Raw genomic sequence first — 20,721 nt, 5'->3', positions numbered from 1 at the left:
ATGACATTGGTGAGTCCACGCATTAAGATTAAGCAGCTTAGTAAAACAGTTCTAAGAAAGTTTGAAAGGATTCCTAACAAGAAGTTCAAAGGTAAGTTCTCTAAATAATTCCACTGCATTCTTGAACTCACAAGGTTAAATAAAAACTGTAATTTACGATTTATGAAGCTTTTATCATGAAAATAACATTTCTTTTATGTCTTGTCTCTTGTAAGAATTTTGAACCTCATCATTATGCTCCTTTTCTCCTAATGAGCAATAAATGTGTGTTTTCTGTGCTTATATTTCCAGGTCAGTGGTTTGGGTTTTTTCAAGTCTCGGTATTAGTAATTTTCCTTTACCTACTACATTTCAAAAGAGTTAAGTAAAACTTAGCAAAAATAAAAAGGAATTCCAAATTTCCCTAACTAGTTTCAGTTACAATCATGCAGAATTTTTACAGTACCTTTCTTTTGGCACAAGGAACAGTGCAAAGAAGAAAAAACCCCGAGCAGCACACTTTTCTACAGTAGAAGCCAACAGTGCAGCTGTAAGACAAGGCACACCTAGCAAGTCAAGGTGTGACTGCAGCACACTGGTCACACTGATTTATTGTCTGTACAGAATATTCCCATGATCCTGCCTCTTAATGTGCTCAACACCCTGCCTCCATCAGTAGCCATAACCAGCTAACACAAGAGCAAGTGCAATGAACAGAGCAAACATTCCAGGTTCCAAACACTGCTCCTCAGAGGATTCCTCTGTGCTTGTCCAGAAAGTCACTAAATGCAAGTGACCAAATGCAACTCCAACCACATATAGAATAAGCAGTTTTAAAAAGTGAGAAATTAGACAATCTTACCCTAATGAAAGCCCTTTTGTACAGACACACTGTAAAATAGCCCTTCACTAGATTTCAGCCTACAAGCAGCAGTCACAGTGATGACAGACTTCACAACCAAAGCCCTAAAGAATGGCTAACTATGAGCTTCAAAGATCCCTTTCAGAGTAGAAGGCAAAGGATGAATGTTTTAAGCTTTCTCCAGAAAACTTTTGCAAGTTTATCATCCTGCATAATGAGGACACGTATCAAGGAGAGGCAAGACAACATTCAAAAGGACATTCTTACCATATGTGGCACAAAGTCTAAATTACACGCTGAACTTACAAGATCTGGCACTTGAATCTGAGCAAGCCAGTATTCATTTTTCTCCCACCCACCTCCCCGAGTATGGACAGACAGTGCAATGGGTTATACAACTTTTTACAAACAAAATTCTCCCTGAAGCACTTAGAAAATAGGCTGTAATGCTGCAAGCCAAAGACCATTAATACTCCCTGTAATATCTTGAGGAAAAATTACAGCACATAAATAATATGCTGTAAATTTTTACCTCAGATTTTTTCCAGTACATCCAATTTCTAACAAAGGCTCACAGGTCTCAATTCCTCTGCATAACAGAGCTTAAAACTGATAAGCAAGGATGTGTCTAGGATCAACCTAAAAAAGTCACCTACAGACAGAACACTACAAGTGAAAAAAAATTACCTGCAAAGCAGAACAAAGTAAAAACAAAGCTGTTCCAGTACTTGCTTCACCAACTTCTAACAAGCAGCTTTAGTCAATACACATATATTGTCAAAAGGCTTCAAGCCTAGACACACATAGTTTTGCAATCCTTTTCCATCAGCCAAAAAATCTAAAATCACAATTTTAGAAGACTTCTATTAACCTGTTTATCATTAGTGTACCTTATCTGGAAACCTATTGCTGAACAACACAGAAACAGTGGTATTTCTATACACACACCTGAACTTCAAGCAAAGGAAGAAAAATTACAAGTACTTAGAATTTTATTGCATTCATTGAGTGAAGGCATTTTTCACAGATAAAGTGTCTACTAGTAATTTTTCTGTGAGGTAGTGGAGCAATATATTTTGATTTTTGGTAAAGTGCTCTGAGATAATGTCAAAACACTTTACCTCAGTCCCTAGAAGTCTGTGCAAGAATTGAGCACTTATGAACTAAACAGATGTTAATTAAGTGTCACTAACTTAGAGGCATTTTGTGTAACGATGCTATTGAAAGAACTCTAACTGCTTCAAAGAAAAAAACAAAATCAAGGTTTCTACTATACCACACCAAGCCAAATGGTGAGCAATACAGAACTTGTTTGCAGAATCAGAAGTTTATTCTGCTCACCCTGTCCTGCTTTAAAAAAAAAAAAAAAAGGAAGCAAAGCTTTGCAGCTGCATATTTCCCAGCACAGTTTAATATATGTTTTTGCCTACTGTAAGTAAAGAAAACTACCTAAGAGAGATATTAACATAAGGAACAAACAGACCTCATGCCCTCAACATACAAGATTTATGTAACAGTACAGCATCAGAGATGCCTGTCACATATCAACTTCTTGCATCAATCATGTCCTGAACAAGAGGCCTGGAGAACCCAAAGGAAACAGTAAGTTAAAAAAATTAGTATATTTATACAGACATATGCATGTGAGTTGATTCATCTATTCCATCCCGACTAGTCTACTCTGTGTTTATACTTTAAACATGTTTTATTATTACATTCCATACAGTAACAGTAAAGCCTCAATGTTTCAGTACCTTGCCATTAGTGATGTACTTGCAATTAATTTTCAGAAATTTCTCTGTAAATGCTTCCTCCTCTTCGGAGGTGGATGATACCACTCTTGAAGGACGAACACACGCATGTGCTGGCGAGACAGCTGGCTCCTTCTGCTGGACTCCATCTGAATCCTGAAAGGAAATAGAAAGAAACAAAGAAGACCTTAGCAACTTGCTTTTTTCAATATCAACTCCTGGAGATTTTCTGCTGTCTAATTTGACCAGTCAGGTAACTGATGGACAGATTATAAAAGAACTGCCCCAACAGGGACTCAAGGATTGAAACTGACCACCAAGACAGCAAACAGTGTTGAAGGCCAGGCTGGATGGGGAGGTGAGTAACCTGGTCTAGTGGAAGGTGTCCCTGCCTCTGGCAGAGGGGTTGGAACTGGATATCTTTAAGGTCCCTTCCAACCCAAACTAGTCTATGATTCTAAAAAAGATTTTAAAAAAATCACATACACAAACGCTGAATAAGTTTGAACACAATGATCCTGGCAATGTTTCTGGCCCATGTTCTACTCTATCCATTCAGTTCATTTTTCCAGTATTATAACAAGGCTGCTTTGGAGCAGTGTCAAGGGCCTGGCTCTAGCCAGGGTAAGAAACATGCCTTCCCTCATCTGCTGAGCCTGTCATTTCCTCACTGAAAGCAATCAGTCTTGCCAGGTATGATACAGCCTTGGTAAATTCTCTTTGGCTGTTTCCAACCATCTTTGTCATTCACATGCCTGGATTTAACTTTCAGAGGATTACCTTCATTACTTCCCTGGGAAGATAACAGAGTTATCTATCTCACTATCTATCAGTATATCCAACTAAGTAGTGCACACAGAACCCTAGGGACAGGACAGACAATGAAAAAATTAGTTTTCAAATGAAAGATAAACAGTAGACAGACTTCACCAAAGCCTATTTTATAGGCACAGAAACCCTGTTTTGGAGCTTCACCCACATCTAAAGGCCTCAATTTCATACATAATTGCTATTTTTAGTTACTAATACAATATTACTATTTTTAGAAAACAGGAACTCTCACATTTCCTTTGGTTTTCTGCTTTCCTGCTCAGTTATATTCACCCGCACAGATTGCAGATAAATGCCTTTAATCATATCTAGGAACATTATGAACAACTGTTTTCAGTTCATCATCTCTCAGGCACTACGTCAGCCTTTGCCAGCATCTTTCAACCTTCATTACAGATCAACCAAAAAACCAAAACAATATACAGAACACTAAACTGAATTTTGCTGAAAAAGCTGCTCCTGGAGATTGATTCTCCTTCCACATACGCCTTCCTACTGAAAACTACAGGGTCATTCTTGTGACACATAACTCAGCAAATGGTTCTGAAAACGCTCAGCTGATATGCAAGCCCACTCTGAATAAGCAAGCTATTTCTCATCATATTGCAAACATGACACAATCTCAGACCCCAGTATGGCCTGGGAAAGTGAGGGGCAGTGAGATGCACCACCACAATGGCAGACTTTCCAATTTAATGATGATGCTTTTGTCACTACATATTATTTTGAAGCGGAATTTAAGCTTTATAGGTAGCAAAGCATATAGGATCTTCTCAAATATGTGCCTAAGACTGCTGAATGAATAAATCTTTCAAAAACCCAGCAGCATCTAAGCTAGTTCTTACACAGTCTTATTGACAGCAACAAAATTATTGAAATACATAATAAAAGCTTAAGTGTAGCAAAATTAAAAAACAAAAAAATAAAACCAACAAAAAACCCTGCCAAAAACTTCCCAGCTTTAACAAAAAGTTATGCAGGTCTTTTATCAGCCACATGCTGGTTTGTATCTAGCCTTATGGCTGTGGCAAGCTACTCCAATTCTCAATAAAACAAAAGAACAAGAACAGAACATGTCAGCTTATTTTTGACAGAACAGGCATTCAGATATTTGTTAGCCTTCTTATTAAATTTGTAACAAGAAATCACTGATTCTATTGACCAGAGCAGAGAGAAGACTCCTTTACATTATATAAGCGGAGGAACACATCTTTACCTTGACACATGCTCAAATTTAAACTGCAAATCTGAAGTCAAAACTGGGGGACAGTCAAAGAAGACAGAAATCAAGAGAGCATTAGAGAATGTATACTAATATGTCTCTCCTTCATGATAGCAATCAGCAAAAAGAGAAAAGAAACCATGAAAGACAGGTGCTATGATAGAGAACAAAACCCTCTAGCCTTAACTGCTCACATAGAAGTAGAGTGTCTTTTGAGCTGTTAGAGAAGACTGAAAACAAAACCAAATGCACACAGACCACATTGACAAGTACAAGTGATTCCTGTTCCTTGATTTTCTGACAAATATTTCTTCTTTCCTTAGATGTACTTTGAAAGGCCTCAGAAACAAAATAATTACATTATATATTGTCTCATTGCTAATCTGACCTTCCTTGAAGAACTTAAGAATTGCTTGTGATGATCCACGACATGTAACAAGATACTTTATTGTTGCATAACTATTTTGCTCATCAGTTAAATGAAATTTAACATTCCACTTGTTACTAGCATGGGACTGACTGCACTAAATGAAAAAAATCTTTTGCAGAAGAGGTTTTTAAGCGTTCATTTACTTTGTTTCTTCTACACTTGCAAGATTTCATCTCTCAAATGAGCATACAGTCAACAAAAAGTTTTCAAACAAATTACAGGTATGGTTAAATCTCCTTATCTACTCTATGCTAAGAGATACACAAAATAATTGACAAAAGAAAGCATAAGGTATTTTTCTGGCATGGAATCTGTAGGAAAAGCTCAGATTTCCAATAGTAAAATTAATAACTTTTCCCTCTAGTAACTTCTTACAACATACGTTACATGGATAGGTGTTTCTGAGAGTGATATAGCTAGAAGATTTATGATACAAGAATGTATTGCAGGTGAGTTTGCTTACTGTGCTACACCACCCTCAGTTTGCCATCAAACACAAAAGAAATTATTCAGCACCAATGACAGACATAAAAACTGGCATGCTAAGACAGAGAAATGAGATCACAGCAAAACCAAACAGTGATTCTCAGCAGAAGGGCCACCATAGACTTTACAACGCAGCTTGGGAACCTCATCAGCAACAAAGCAGTCTTTATATTTAAACTTGGCTGGACCAAGTCATATAAGCAAATAATTCAATGCTTTAAGTCTCAAACCTTCCTAAATTTTGAGGACACAGAATCCTGGAACAGATATTTGACAGTTCGACTAAGTAGTGTCAAAATATGCTAACAAGAAATTATCTTTTTCTCTCAAATTAGAAATTAACTGGGAAAAGAACAGTAGTGATGCCTGAAGAAACATCCAAATGAAATCATAGCAGCAAAAACTGCAGAGCAGCTCAGGCTCAAACCAGTATTCCTGGAAAGACATACTTCTTTCTACAAAGTCAGCTCCAACCCAAAAATCTCCATTTGAGTTGAATTACAGCCCAATACAGACTACTAAACATTTTTAGCATTTTGAAAGTCTACAAATGTAGAACTACTGAGTAAAAGTCAGCTACAATTAATTCTGCATTAGTCCTTCACCAAAACCCCTTTTTAAACTTCATTTTGTGACATGAAACTAGAGAACTCTCTCCAACACCTCTAGAGCAAGCAGGGGGAAACTGAGCATTCCTACCAATACAGCTTGTCTGCCAAAACCATCAATAAGATTAGAGACAAATGTTTAATAAACTCTGAAATGTAGCAAATAAAGAAATGCAACAGTAACTATTGAAGATTTCTGTGTGCAATGACAGTATTTTGCTACAAGTAATTTGCTGTCAAATCAGTTTTCACATTGAAAACTATAACTTACAATGATTAAAATCTTGTCTTTACTTCTTAAAATGAATAATTTTACTTTCAACTCCAAATACTGTCTAACACTTTCTCCCCAAAACAAAAGGGCAGTTTAAGAAGAAAGCATAGCATCTATAACATTTATCTTGTATCATTTATATGTAAGAGAAAATTAATTTTAAGGACAATAGGTATACCTACATTTACTGTAGCCTTGTCAAGCTCTGCTTCAGAAGATGTAGGTGATAGGGGACTTACAGGACTTAGAGAGGGGGAGCTGTCCACACTAGATATGTAGTCTGGGTCAGGAACATACAAAATCTATAAAGAAGATATAATGTAGTTAGAAGTTAGTTATGCTTTCATATTTACTTTAGATTTCCCACCAGTTTAGGTATATTTACTATGCTTTCTCAAATTAGGCTACACAAAACTGTTTCTGCTCCCATTGCTTTTAAAGAAATTATGAGTTGAGGGAAAAAACGATACTAAACAAAGCACTTGAAATTTTAGCACTTCAAATTTTAAATGCTATATTGATATAATTTTGATTTTCAATCATAATAACAGAGGAAGAAGTTCAGATAGAAAGCATTAAAAGTATACAGCATGACAGAAATAAGAGTGTCCGAGGAAGATGTGTCCAAATACTTCTCTTGCTATGAGTCTACTATTTGAGCAATAGGGAAACAGACTCACTGAATATATAAAAAAAATTTCAACTGAAAGTATTCACACTTCAAATACATTATTTCAGCCATGACATGCATTCAATCTACCTAGAGAAAGTTCTGCAGCAATCAAAAATGAACACAGAACTTTATCAAACAAAGGGCAAATACCAAATGGCTGATGGCTGACACCACAGTTGACCTATCACTTGTTTCCAGGCCTGGCTTTTAAGGAGAAGTGAAAATTGAAGGCAAAAACAGGAGGGGAGAAAAAAGGCAACAGTGACCTATAATAAGTGAATGGTAATTCAAATACTGCTGGTAAAAACATCAAGTTTCCAGAGCGGAACATAAACATTATTCAATTTATTAAAAGAGAATTGCAGGCAGTAATATACAGTCACGGAATGTTGCTTGTAAGCTCTACCCTGAATGTGTCTGCTGAGCTAGAGCTCATAAACAGCCTGCTATATTTGCAAAGTAACAATGTGGTTTGTATCTAAGTGTTATTATTGTACCATTAAGTACATTTAGTTTTAAAAGTCCTCTGATCTTATATAAGGGACACAGGTAGCTTCCTTACATGTTTCTTTTTAGGCAGTTATTTAATAGGCACAAGGAATAGACTGAAAAAAGGAAAAATTCTTTTACAAATCCAATAAGAAAATCAGTAAGAGAAGTACTTTAGCACTCTGGTAGGAATGAGAAATATAGTAAAAGAGGACTTTGTTGAATAAGTAACATATATAGTGTAATAGTACCTGTCCAGGAACGACTGCTCTGGAGAAAAGCTTATTTAATTGAACCAGTTCATTGGGTGTTGTATCAAATTTCAAGGCAATACTGTTTAAAGTATCTCTTGATTCCACCTGTATCAATTGGGGAAAAACAAACAAAAAAAAACAAACCTGTAAGAAGTTAGTTCAAATAGTGGCTAACATATTTTAGCACATGTAAATTTACCAAGATTCTGATGAACTTTAATATCTTTATTTCTTATGACTGCCCACCCCCACAAAAAACAACAAAGCCACCACAAAATACCCCCTAAATATTAGTCTACTGCAATCCCATGTAAAAGCACACCTTCCCCCTTTGTTTCCAGTGGCCAGAAGTGTCAGTCACACAGTTTGAGCTGTCAGCTCAGCTACTGCACCAGAACTTCTGATCTACAAATGCACTGCTGGTTACCACTGGGCAATATAACACTGACTGGGTTCACAGAATGATTCATTCCCTCTCTTCAACTGCTTTTCTCCACTTTTCACCTACAGAAAAGCTGAAGAGTTCTCTCTATAAATATAAACACACCCTCTTACTATTGAAATAAGTTTCTGTTAGACCCTGACTTTCAGGTAAAATCCATCACTGAGAAAATGCTGAAGCAAAGCAGGTCAACTACTATGACAGCAGATGGAGCATAAGCTTTTTGAGAAAGTGATTCCCAACCAAAGAAAGAATTTTTTTTCAAGCTCAGATTCTGACCTCCATCTCTCAAAGTGTAGTCAAAATTACCTACTAGAAAAAAAGAAAAGGAAAATGTTTTACACAAAGACTATTTCAGAATAAAGAATTCAAACCCTTAGGAATAATGGGGTTACAAGGAAACAAACAACCAAAAGGTTTACTGCATAATGGCACAAGACTTCATAAACACTAGGAAAAAGCAGATTTTATCAGTCAAGATAAGATGAAGCTATATGAGCTAAAATATATTTGCAGCTAAATGTAAGTAGAACTAGAGAATTCTTTTCCATATCATTTTGTAAAGATGCATTTCTCAACCTAGATTCACTAACAAAAAGATATAAGCATTGCCAAAGAAAAGGCAATTAGCTTTTTAAAAATAGGATTAGAAACCTATTTTGAGATTTTTTTTTATACAGGAAGCCAATAAGCTAAACAAAGCAGCAAACATCTTTCTACACTAGTATTTCCAGTATGGAAGACTGTATTGTAGTAGCTCTCAGCCATTCAGTACTGTATGATCAGAGACATTAAAAAAAAAAAAAAAAAGAGTCTTTTCATATGCCATGTTTAATGCTGTACTACAGAAGAAATCAGAACCAGACTATAACAAGACTAGATATGTACTGCATGCTCCACAGACCATAACAAAACTAACAACCAAATCATTGAACAGTCAGGTTTCCATCAGAAGCTCTACATGACACACAATGTTTGCTAAAACAAACTGTGAAGTGAAATTCAGAAGTTTTGCCTAAGTTTGTGCTCACATAAATGTTGAAGGGCAACAGCTGCTAAGTAAATCTTTCTTATGTATCACTTAATCATTGAAGCAGGTGAGACTTTAGACTAACTTATGACATAAAACAAAAGCATTCAAACCACAAAATTTAAGCCCTTTTTAACATGTATTCACTCTTTACAAACTTCTGAAATAAAAACATCTTGTGAAATAGCTTGGCAACTAAAGGGTTTCTCTCGCTCATGACAAACACATTGGCAAGTATAAGCTTCCTTTTTGTTTGGCTGTCAAGTTTGCACAGGGAAATTTCCACACTACATGGGACTTCAGGGACCAGCAGAGATACCTTCTCAAAACAATGACACTGCTAACATAACAGAGACTTCCTGAAATATCTTCCCAGATTCCAAGGCCTATTTTCCAGTTCTCAGGCCCTCTACTATTCTAAAAAGTAGAATCTGAACAGCCAAAACCTCAAAGAATAATTTTGTAGAAAAGCACAGAACTAACAAGATTTGAATAGTGCCATGGATTCCCAGCTTTTCCCCTATCAATTCACTACTACAAGAGAAGGCAAGAAGTTATTCCTTCCCTCTAAGAAAAGAAACTTTCTATATATTGACATAGCTACTTAAATGCTATTCTACATGTTAAAAATCTTATATAAATATTTGAATATTAATACTTCATTGAGAATGCACCCATGTTTCCCAGGTGCATTTATGTATAGCAGCAGACTGAGAACTTCAGCCACCACTATATCTGGTTCAAACTGTCTTCATTTCCCTCAGATCAACAGCTGGTAAAGTTATTAAAAACTTTATTCTACTGGTATTTTAATGAACTTCACTCAACAGTCAGAATTCACTCATTCCTCCATTAAAAATTAAACATCAAATACATATGAATCAGAGTGCAGAAATATTTTTTTATTTCAACACTAGGTGTCCATGAGCCAGAAAACCAAACATAGTTTAAGAGCATTAAAACACACTAACAAAATTAAACAGACAGGAAGACTAAAAAAAGGTGAGAACAAAAGGGCACAAATAGCACAGCTTTGGCACTGTACCCAAGCCTTTAGAAATATCAATTATGACCAAATTAACTAATTGTTAACATGCCTAATTTATATAATATGCAAAATCAGCAAAACAAACTCTGTAAATATCATAAAGCCAGCATCAAAAAGAATTAATAAAAGACAGAGATGAAGTAACATCACCATTATGATCTACATTTCCAATATTCCTCAAAGTAAGTTAAAAGATTATGACAATGGCATGCTCAAAGAAAAGTGGCCAGCAAAAAAGAACACACTCCTTGGGTTTGAAATGGAAGAGCCAAGAAATTGAAAAAAAAAAAAAAAACAAACACCAAAACTCCTAAGTGTGTAGCTTTCTAAATAGTATGTAAAGGCTTACAATGGCAATAGAACTAGTGGCACCAGAAGAGAACCCTTAGCACTCTCTACATACAGGTAGAAAACTCAGCCTCAAGGCTATGGTCTACTAAAGGCTTATGTGACCTTCAGGAATTGACTGGGCTCTTCCTTAACCTGCACAACATAATCCGTGTATTAAGGACTTACTACTTCAGGAGAGCACAACCTTCAACTTCCAGAGAGATAAAGGGAAATCTTAGATTAGACCTCCAACACTCATAAACCAGATCATCCATTTCAACTACTCACAAACAGTTTTCTAAACAAAAATCAAACCTATCTGTAAATAACCACAATTATTTCTTTCTTGTCCCTAAAAGGAAGAGCAGTTAGAAGGCTTTCCCTGAAGTCACAAGCCTGCTAGCATGCTACAATCACTGGTGTCAGTAAGCAGCCCTCTGCTCATGCTCCATTATTCACCCCTAGCTGGCTCTTCTGACACCTTAAGCAGGCACCAGTTGTGTTTGTACAAGATGGAACACAAAAGGCTGAAGGGGAAAACATATGGCTTGAGCAGCAACTGTGAATTCTGAAATAACAGACAATATCAACTTGCATCTAATATGCTGACTCACATTGAGAAAAGGATAAACTCTATTAAAAGATATCTGTTCACTGTCTAAGCAGTACCAGCAGAAATGAACCAGTTTTTTCTGTATTCTTTAGAGGCAGTTCAGGACTTACTTGCGTTCATTAGTAGCATATCTGTTGACATCTTCTCTCTGCTGCTACATACAGAACAGCAGGTTCAAGTTTTCATGCCTTGTGAATTTTCAATTAAAATCTTAAACATTAACTCCACTCTGTCTTTAGCTTTAAGGAGAAAATTTATTTTATTGTTCATTTGTCCCATAGTAATTTTTTTTTCTAAAAATATTCCGGTCTGAAGTCTAGTTCCTATTAAAACCCCATAGTTTGCACAAGTGAGATGTCAACTCTCTCCAAACTTCATGAATACAAATAAGACCTTCCCTCCTAAAACCATGCAGCCATTGGAAAAATTAACATATTAAATTATTATATTGAAAAAGGCAAAAGCCCCCACTAACTTCAACAATGCTGGAAGGTGGGGGGGAGTCTGGTTTCTGCCTTCACTCTCTACTACTTCTCAAAGAAGCAACACATGCAGGTATATAAATACACGTGTGTGCACACATGTTGTCACTGTGATAGGAAGTAGGATAAAGTCAGAAACAAGACACAAGGGCACCTCTTCACATATAACGAAGTAATGAATTATAACAGTATCAAATTACCACAACAGCTACCAGATCTCTCTTACAGTAAGCATAAGCTCAGTTCCTAAAGGTTATATCTGTGTATTTTATTGAAATATATGCACACAAATTAACCTAACATGATGCTACTCAAGAGTTCCATGAGTCTCATGAGTGAAATGTACAGCAAGACCTGACAGAATACAGTATTTGTGAAGCTGAAATGCACCATCTTACATACATGCTACAGGCTCTTTTAGAAGGTGGACTAAGTTTAATGACAAAAAGCCTTTGATTCCTGTGAATCATCTTTTTGACTCACAAGGAAGTGATGCATACTTCAGAACATATTAAGAAAGCTATTTTTGGATTTAAAACTCCACCTACTGGAACATAAAAACCTGCAGAAGTACATGACAACTTGACACAAACACACTCCAAGTTAAAAAAGGAAAGCTTGTTGCTTTTACTTTGCCTGGAATGTTACATACCAAAGTAAAAGCACTCACATGGTGGCAAGAGGCAAATTACTGGATTTACTGAGTATGGATGCCACTAATACAGAGCTACACCTGACTGTTTTTCCCAAGTATTTCAGACCAAATCGAGTTAATATAACATCAACAGTCACATTTACATTAACATTCTTCAACTGCGAGAATCTAAGCAGCAGGAATTTCTGTTTTGAATTCCAACTTCACGGAAGTCTTTACAGCAGGCTAGAATTATATTCCAATTCCAATAAAAGCCACGCTAATGAAATGCTTCTTGCTCTACTACACACATACTCTGTCTCTATCCAAAAGACTATCACAGCCCTCTCAGTACTTAAGCAATTATCACAGCTTGGCTTAATGTAACAGAGTTAAGTCTTCCCTGTATCTCTTATTCTTGGAGTAAGAGAACACCAAGAGGTCAAGTGAAGACTTTTCATAAAGCAGTTGTCATTTTTATTTATCATGTCCAGCTTCAAAAGCATTTAAAGATAACTGTGGCAGACCATCTCTAATTTAACATCAACTCTATAAGCATTATTTATAGGCTTAATTGTATTTCCAGTACATAACACAAGACAGATGCTTCTCACTTCTGTTTCCCTTAGTAACCACAAATATGAAAGCTGACTGCAGCACAGTTTGAGGGTCATTTCAAGAACAGAACAGGGAGAGAAGGGCTCCATTTTCAGATACTGATGCAGAAACTGAGTTATACAGTAAAAGGCACAGATCTACGGCAATTATTATAAGAATACCAGGAAGTCAGTATTCAGTATTCGAGATGCATCTTCCTTTACAACTTTATTCTGTTATTTCTCCTGACAGCAACAGTTTAATAATAATGCTGAAAGAACTTGCACATAATTATATAACTATTGTTATTTGTTTCTAACTAGTTACCTAAAAGTGAACCAGTCAACAGTTTGATTTAGCTTGGAATTTCTAAGGAAAAAAAAAGGCACTTCAAGGGAAAAAACATTATTAGTACTACTACCTAATTCCCTAATTTAATTTCTGTCAAACTAAACTATGAGATACACAGAATTCTAACATTAAAGGCAATACACATTACAGTTTTGCTTATATTTCGTAACACAACTTTTTAGCCTGCATTTGCTTTGCAGTAACATTCTAACAATAAAGCAGTAACTTACAGAATATTCAAGAGTCCCTCTAGGTTTTTGAAAAGACATTCGTCGCCCATCTTTCTTGTCTGGGGTCTTCTTCTGGCCAGCATCTGAAAAAAATTGAGGCAATGCGTGTGTTAAATTCATTTTCCTCTCTCAGTACTGTCACAGGCTGCTGACTACAGCCCCGTGGGCAGACATCTAATCCACCAGTTACACAGCTTACTCCTGCTGATTCCAACAGACACCAGCTGCTAAAATAGGGACTTCATTCCTCTGCAATGCTTTAAGAATTTGACCAATACAAACAACTGATAACTGGAAACCAACTAACAGCAGAAACACTTGCTGCTATCCAAGAAGCCATTAATGAAGAATAAATAGGACATTGAACCCATCAGGGAAGAAACATTTCTGGAATTGCTGTGTTTGATTTTGTATCATACTCAGTCTGCTTTCATCTGAGGGGAGATGATCTAGAGTTCCTGCATGTTTAATCTAATCACTGGAGATATTTTGTCACTGATAATTACAGAGTATTTAAAGTTTTTTTATAAAACAAAGAGAATTAGTATTAAATTCATAGTTATCCTATCTGTAGTAAACACACAGAGCTAGTAAATACATACTAAAAGGTCTACATACATTATACAAATGAAAAACTTTTTCTTGGGGCACTGTATTCTGATGAGCTGTTTCACAGGCTAAGCAAGCAACCATCTGTAACTAAAGTATGCTCTATTATTTTAAACTAACTGGCTTGATATTTATGATAATCACGATGCAGCTGTGTAGTTACATGGTTCAAAAGAAAGCACGTACATCTCTAGAAAAGTGAGAGTTTTAATATCTGCATCCATACACACACACATGGATTTTTTAAATTCATCTCCTCCACCACATGGCCTCCACCTTCAACAGTCAAGTATCTGCTATTACGGAGCCCAAGATACTTATATGAATGAGACATTAAGTTTTCATGCTACAATGGGAATAGCTATACTCCCATTTTGATACATTCAATTTTTTTACCATAATTTACTCAAATATTTCAAGCTAAACTCAATAGAAGCAAGAAACCTTATAAAATGTACTACAAAAATATTTTAGCTTGGCTACATTGAGAATAGAATATTTAGTGTAATCCATTTAAGCCTCACCTGAAGTACTAAGGAAACATGCTATAAACCAACAGCATCTTTAGTGCCCTATTAGATTTAATTAGTATCACAGTTCTGACACTGGAAGAAGAAACTAGACAAGAATTAGTACAATTTTCCTGTACTCCCTCCCAAGTTTCTACATGGATAGCCAAAACTATTAAAATATAGAGGGCACGGAAATCACAACACAAATTACACAGCAAGTTCTGCCAAAGAAGAAACAAAATGAAATCTTAAAAAAAAAAAAAAAAACCACAAGAGAAAACCTACCTCAGAAATATCTTATATTTGCTATATAGGACAAGCTGCACAAGACAACAAAGTAGTGATTTCTAGCAGACCCAACATAAATAATCTCCTGTGGTACTCTTTATATGGATAAAAAAAGGATATAAACTTTGGTCTAATTCATCAGGTTTTATATAGCCTGAGGAAGAATGCACCCATATCTAAAACTGATCCATGGATGGTATTAATTATGATATGTTTTTATAGCTATGAATAACATTCAGAACTAAGCCTACTTCTAAAAAGTCTCTAGCAATTCTACAAACCTATACACTAATTCTGCACACTGCTATCTTCATTCAGTACATTAGAAGGTACTTCTACCCTTATTTACTAATAGCAGCTTTTTAGAACTTAGTTGGAGGAAACATTCATTTCTGATTATACTCATAGTGTTTAAACTTACTACAAATGTCTCTGAGGGAAAAGAAGCCAACTCAGTAACAATAAAATACACTAGAAGTTTGTGTGTAGGCTTAGTAGCAGCCAATATTCTCCTCGTCTAGGTCAAATATTTTGTTAGCAAATTTTTTACCTGACCTCGCAGCACAACAGGTGCCTCCACAGCAAGCTACAGAAAACCTAACAGTTGCTTGACTGTAGCTGTTCCAAATTTTTCAGTCCTTATCAAAGCTTTGCCAATAGCCTAATTATTTTCTTTCAAGAGCAGTCTGGGTCAAATAAGCCTAAGAAAAAGAGAAAGGATGCAACTGAAAATAGACTGATCTCTTCCAGGATGCCATACATGCCTCAATAATCTCTAAATGGAGAACCCTTATTCCAGAACAAGATGTCTTCTTCCCCTCCTCCACCGCCATGAGATGGAAGTAAAGGAGCCCCATAGTACAAATATATGTACACTCACTTCAGTTGTATACAGCCCAATGTAGTTTGTGGGGATTTTCTCAACCCAAATTTAACTTTCTTTTTTCTTCTTACTGGTTCAAGTGTCCAAAGGCACCTTGCAGACAGGTGCCACTCAAGAAGTCAAGATAAATTATCTTCTCTCTCTCCAGTAACTAAGCAGCAGAATGAAGTCGTGCAAAAATACCCACTTCTGTTCCTTATGCCAGAAATAATAATGGGAAATTATTTGTTCTTCCCAGCAGAAGAACCTTCACTGCTGCTTTAGACTTAGAATCACAGAATGATCATAAAAAAATCCTGAGTTGGGACTCACAAGGATAACTGTGTCCAACTCCTGGCCATGCCCTAGACAACATCAAGGGTCACATCATGTGCCAGAGAGTGACTGTTCCAGTGCCCAGTCATTCTCTGCTTGAGGAAGCTTTTCTTAACACCCAGCCTAAACCTCTCTTGACATGGCCTTATGGTGTTCCCTTAGGCCCTGTCACTGGTCAGAGAGAAGAGAGCAGTGCCAGTCCCTCCCACTTCCCCCTTCTTGAGGAAGCTGTAGGTCTCTATGAGGTCTCCTCTTCTGTAAGCTTGACAGACCAAATGACCTTAGCCACTTCTCATATGGCTTCCATTCTAGGCCCTTGATCTGCAGAGATTTGAGAGAACTCTGGTAACTTTAGGAAAATAACATCAAACAGAGGGTAGGGGTGGGGAAGACAGGTCCCGGTTGAAGGCATCTTGTAAGAAAGCCAGGAGAGTTCCTCCCACAAGTTTTCCAAAAGTTTATAGTCTGCAGCTAGGGTTTTTGATGTCCCCTCCTCCCCTACCTTCCATAAGGAAGGCAGTAAATCCTACCCTTCCATTAGTGCCCCCTTCCATTCCTTCAGTCTGTGAAGGCATTACCTCCCCCTCACTATATGGGTACAGATTCAAGTGTTTCATAACCTGACACAATGTGAGTCTCCTGAGTCAACAAGAGATGGAGGCAGGCAACACTGAGCTCCTTGTGTGCTGACTACCCAGCTGGCCAAGCTACCAAAATCCACACCTCTGCCCACAGCCCAAGTGCTCGAGCTGTCTGCTCATACAGAACACATCAATTTGGACCCAACCTCTCAGAAACAAAACTAGAATGTATTTCAGCTGTGAAAATAGGTCAGAGTAGTAGAAACATTAATTCAGCCTCCCTGATGACACACTACAAGGCCTCTATCTCTCACTAAATCAGCCAGCTATTAATTTTTGAAGGCAAAGGAAAGGAGTCTTCCAGCCAGTGCCCCTAGCATTCTAGGAAGCACATGCAAGCAGAAACAACTGCCAGCACAGAATGCTAAAAAAAGTCTAACAATCCTCAGACCCAACAAGAGTCAGTCTGATGCTTCCATTTTACTTATTTTCCAGGTAACTGTTGCAGAGGCTCTCATTTTGTTAGGTTATATGCAACCATTACTTCATCTGCCAGCAGCAAGACAGTGAGGCTAACAAAGGTTGATGGTCTCAGACCACACCAAGAAAAACCTGACACCACTGACCACACTTAAACACAACCTCAAGAGTCAAGTAACTTGTTCAACATGGGATCTGGGGTGCTATGTTATCAGAGCTCTTAGCTGTGCTGTTTTAGGCAGAAAGAAGAAAAGACTTTTTGTAACAACAGGATTCATGCTTTAATTCAGGACTGGGTGGGCCTCCACAACAGCTTGAAACACTGAAGTCAAAAAGTGCATGCCAGATCCACAAATGACAAGAAAATATTTCAGCTAGGATTTAAAATACTAGAACGATGCAGAACATGGTGTTCAAAATGACACAAGACCAATATTTAGTCAGAGTGCACAACCTCAGAATCTTGAGGTTAAATGACTGTAGCATAAGAACAATTACATATGATTGTCCAACACAGAAAGGAGGACTTACTGTTCCAACATGCTTACACAGGATGGGAAAAGGGGGCTTATGGACATTATGTTTTAGGAAGATGCAGTTTTCAATAAGGCAGCTTTGACATTAAAATATTAATTACTCAGTGGCATTCAACTCAAAACAACTAAAGTCAAATGCTAACATTTATAGCAGGGTTTCTATAAACTGCCTCTACATGGCCCTGTGCCACTGAATTTTGGTTGACTGAAAATATTCTTGTGGCACTTACTAGCTCAAATTATTATGACAAGAGTGGCATTTCTCATTTCTTAGTAAGCCACCTCAGCTTAATTGTAGACCTTCAATTTGCTGTTCACTGATGCTTTTAGCACACCTTTGGAGTTCTGGCACTAAGAGCTGGTAAAGATAAGGATACAAGTTAGGAACTGCTTAGGAGGATCTTCAAGCTCTGTACAGAGCCAAATATATTCACTTTTACCTTGTTGTCTGCACAATAAGATTAAATCTAGACTTGCAATGTTTCTCAGCTGCTATTCCATTCATTCCAATGTAACAAAAATAAATTTTTCCAGAGAAATAAATTGATAAACCAAACAAGTATCGTCTGAGAAAAAGCAAAGAATCTGGACAAGTCCACAATTACTGCAAATGGTTTAAAATTAATAAATGAGCTTGAAGTATCAAGCTTATTATGATCAAGAAGATAAGAAAAGAATATTCATCCATTGTCCATCAAGAACTGCACATTTGTGCCTCAGATTTACAGGTGTGTAAAAAAAAGGAAAAGGCAGCAACTTTGTCAAATTCTTGTCTAGGACACAGTTTTTCACAGGATCTTAAATATGCAGCACATATGGGGTAATGAATCAAATTAAGAAAAGTAGTCTGAAATATTTTCAAATACATCTTTATTTAGCAGTGCATGGAAACAACTCGCTAATTGATAAAACAGGAAGCACAGATATTACATCTTTATTAGATTAGTTCTGCTCAATAACAATTAGATCATTATAATTTATTCATAAAGAAGCAAAAGAGATTAAAGTAGGAAATCTTTATATTCCAAAAGACCTGGTGACCTGACTCTCCTAACAGCAGGGACTACATTTCAGTCAGCAACTGTCTCATTAACCCTCCTCCCCTCCTGCAATTAGATATGCTTACAATAATTACAGGAATATTATTTACAGTTCTCTTCCAACATCTTAGGAACCAGAAACAGAGGCCTTAGCCTACAAGATACTTGTAGTCTGCAGTTTTTTAGCTAAAATTGTAGGCTTTCAGACCAAGGCAATGTCATAATGCCTCCTTCAGTCTCTTCTTTCTAAACAACTGCTATCTGTTTTGATTCAGTCTTTCCAAGTCATGCCCTCAAAACTCTTGATCCTTATCACTACTCTTCACATGATGCTTTTGTTCACATTTTTCTCTAGCAAACCCCCAAGCTCAATGAATGTGAGACCTTGTTAATGTTGCATTAGCACGTGGAACACATCAAAGTAGCTTTTTCCTGCAGCAGATACAGTATTAATCCAAGTTCATTTTGTGATCCCCCTTACACACAACACTCTGCTATCCAGTCAGATGCACAGCATGCAGGCAGAAATAAATAAATTGATGATTTCAGGAATAAAAACAATTGAAGAGAAACAAACATAAGACAGGACACTTCTCCAGGGGGTTAGGATGTGCTCTGTGCATGATACTCCTGGTATGTACATCACATGTGCTTTCTTCTAAAATAAGATTTCACATTCAAAGTAAACAGAAATGCTTTACCAAATGTTCAGATTATGCCACAGTATGTCTTAACCAACAGTAAGTTGCCTTTCCTTTCGATTTACATTATACATGTATACACTTTAATATATCAGAAACCACTCAACTCCAATCTCCACCTTCTGTAAAATCTTTCTGCAGTCCAAATACATCTTTTAATGAAAACTATTGATATAGTAAGTCAACTTTTCCAATAACTCACTACCTCTTTCAGATATTAAAGCCCATTTAGTCGTACATGCTCAAGCCTACCCAATATCACATCAGCAGTCTGACCATCAAGCAGCAATACGAAGTTATATCCTTCCCTATCTTCAAGAATTTACCCTTTGCCTTATCACACTTCAGCCCATGATACCTACCCCTTTCTAAGAGCTCAAATCAGTCAGCTTATCCTGCTGACTTGTGCACTACAACTGCTCTGCTCACATGCAAATGGATCTGCTTTGGATGTGGAGTCATTCACAGAGCATCCGTAAACATCTTGCTGTACAAGTTTATTGCATTAGGTTTGCAGATAAATGGGGGACCAGTCAAGATACACGATGGCAGGGCTGCTGTTCAGCAGGACCTGGACATGCTGGGGAACAAGCTGAAAGGAACCTAATCAAATTCAGCAGGACAAGTCTTCTGCACAGGAAGGAAGAGCCCTTGGTGTTGTACAGTTGGCACGGCACAGCCAAAGAGCAGCTCTGCTGAAAAAAAGCCCCAAGGGTCTTGGTAGGCAGAAGCCAAAACGGGAGACAGAAGCATGACCTGGAAACAAGGGGGATGCAACAGCATCCTCAGCTGTATTACTATGAACAGCGGTCAGCAGACTGAGAGCACATCTATTATCCTTGCACTGCAATGCCTTTGGAATACTGGCTCTAGCGTCCCTCTCCCTGAAGACATTCAATATAGGGAAGGCACAGATAAACAAAACTATTTTGGTGAAGGGACACCAAGGTAGTCAAGGGTTGTGAGAAGAGGTCAGGAAAACAGAGCCTCTCCAGTCTGAAGGAGAAGTGGTTTTGAAGGACTGTAACAGCAGCCATCCTGTACCTTCTACACAGCTTTCCCAGGTGTCAAGATGACAGAGCCAGTCTCTCCAGTGATACACAGCAGGAGAACAAAAGGGAACAGACAAAGAAGAAACAAAAGCGCTTCTGAGTAGACAG

At 37.2% G+C, this 20,721-nt stretch overlaps 1 protein-coding gene across 8 annotated transcripts in view; it reads right to left on the bottom strand.

The window, feature by feature from the left end:
* OXR1 (oxidation resistance 1) overlaps positions 1 to 20,721 on the bottom strand; it is a 264,948-nt gene that overhangs the window by 47,926 nt on the left and 196,301 nt on the right. For 7 of the 8 annotated variants that reach the window (XM_054276082.1, XM_054276002.1, XM_054275660.1 and 4 more), the window contains exons 4-7: positions 13,617 to 13,699; positions 7,857 to 7,964; positions 6,626 to 6,745; positions 2,596 to 2,748 (exon numbers count right to left, since the gene is read on the bottom strand). In XM_054276082.1, the coding sequence (XP_054132057.1) occupies positions 2,596 to 2,748; positions 6,626 to 6,745; positions 7,857 to 7,964; positions 13,617 to 13,699 (464 nt within the window). The remainder of the gene's footprint in view (positions 1 to 2,595; positions 2,749 to 6,625; positions 6,746 to 7,856; positions 7,965 to 13,616; positions 13,700 to 20,721) is intronic. The other variant, XM_054276248.1, reaches the window with a different exon arrangement.

This window comes from Melozone crissalis, unplaced genomic scaffold (genome assembly GCF_028551555.1).
Source record: "Melozone crissalis strain CALT ecotype California unplaced genomic scaffold, PUWL_Pcris_2 ptg000002l_1, whole genome shotgun sequence".
Taxonomy (NCBI): Eukaryota; Metazoa; Chordata; class Aves; order Passeriformes; family Passerellidae; genus Melozone; species Melozone crissalis.
Note: the sequence above shows the minus strand (reverse complement) of the source record. Positions and strands in the feature narration are given on the sequence as shown.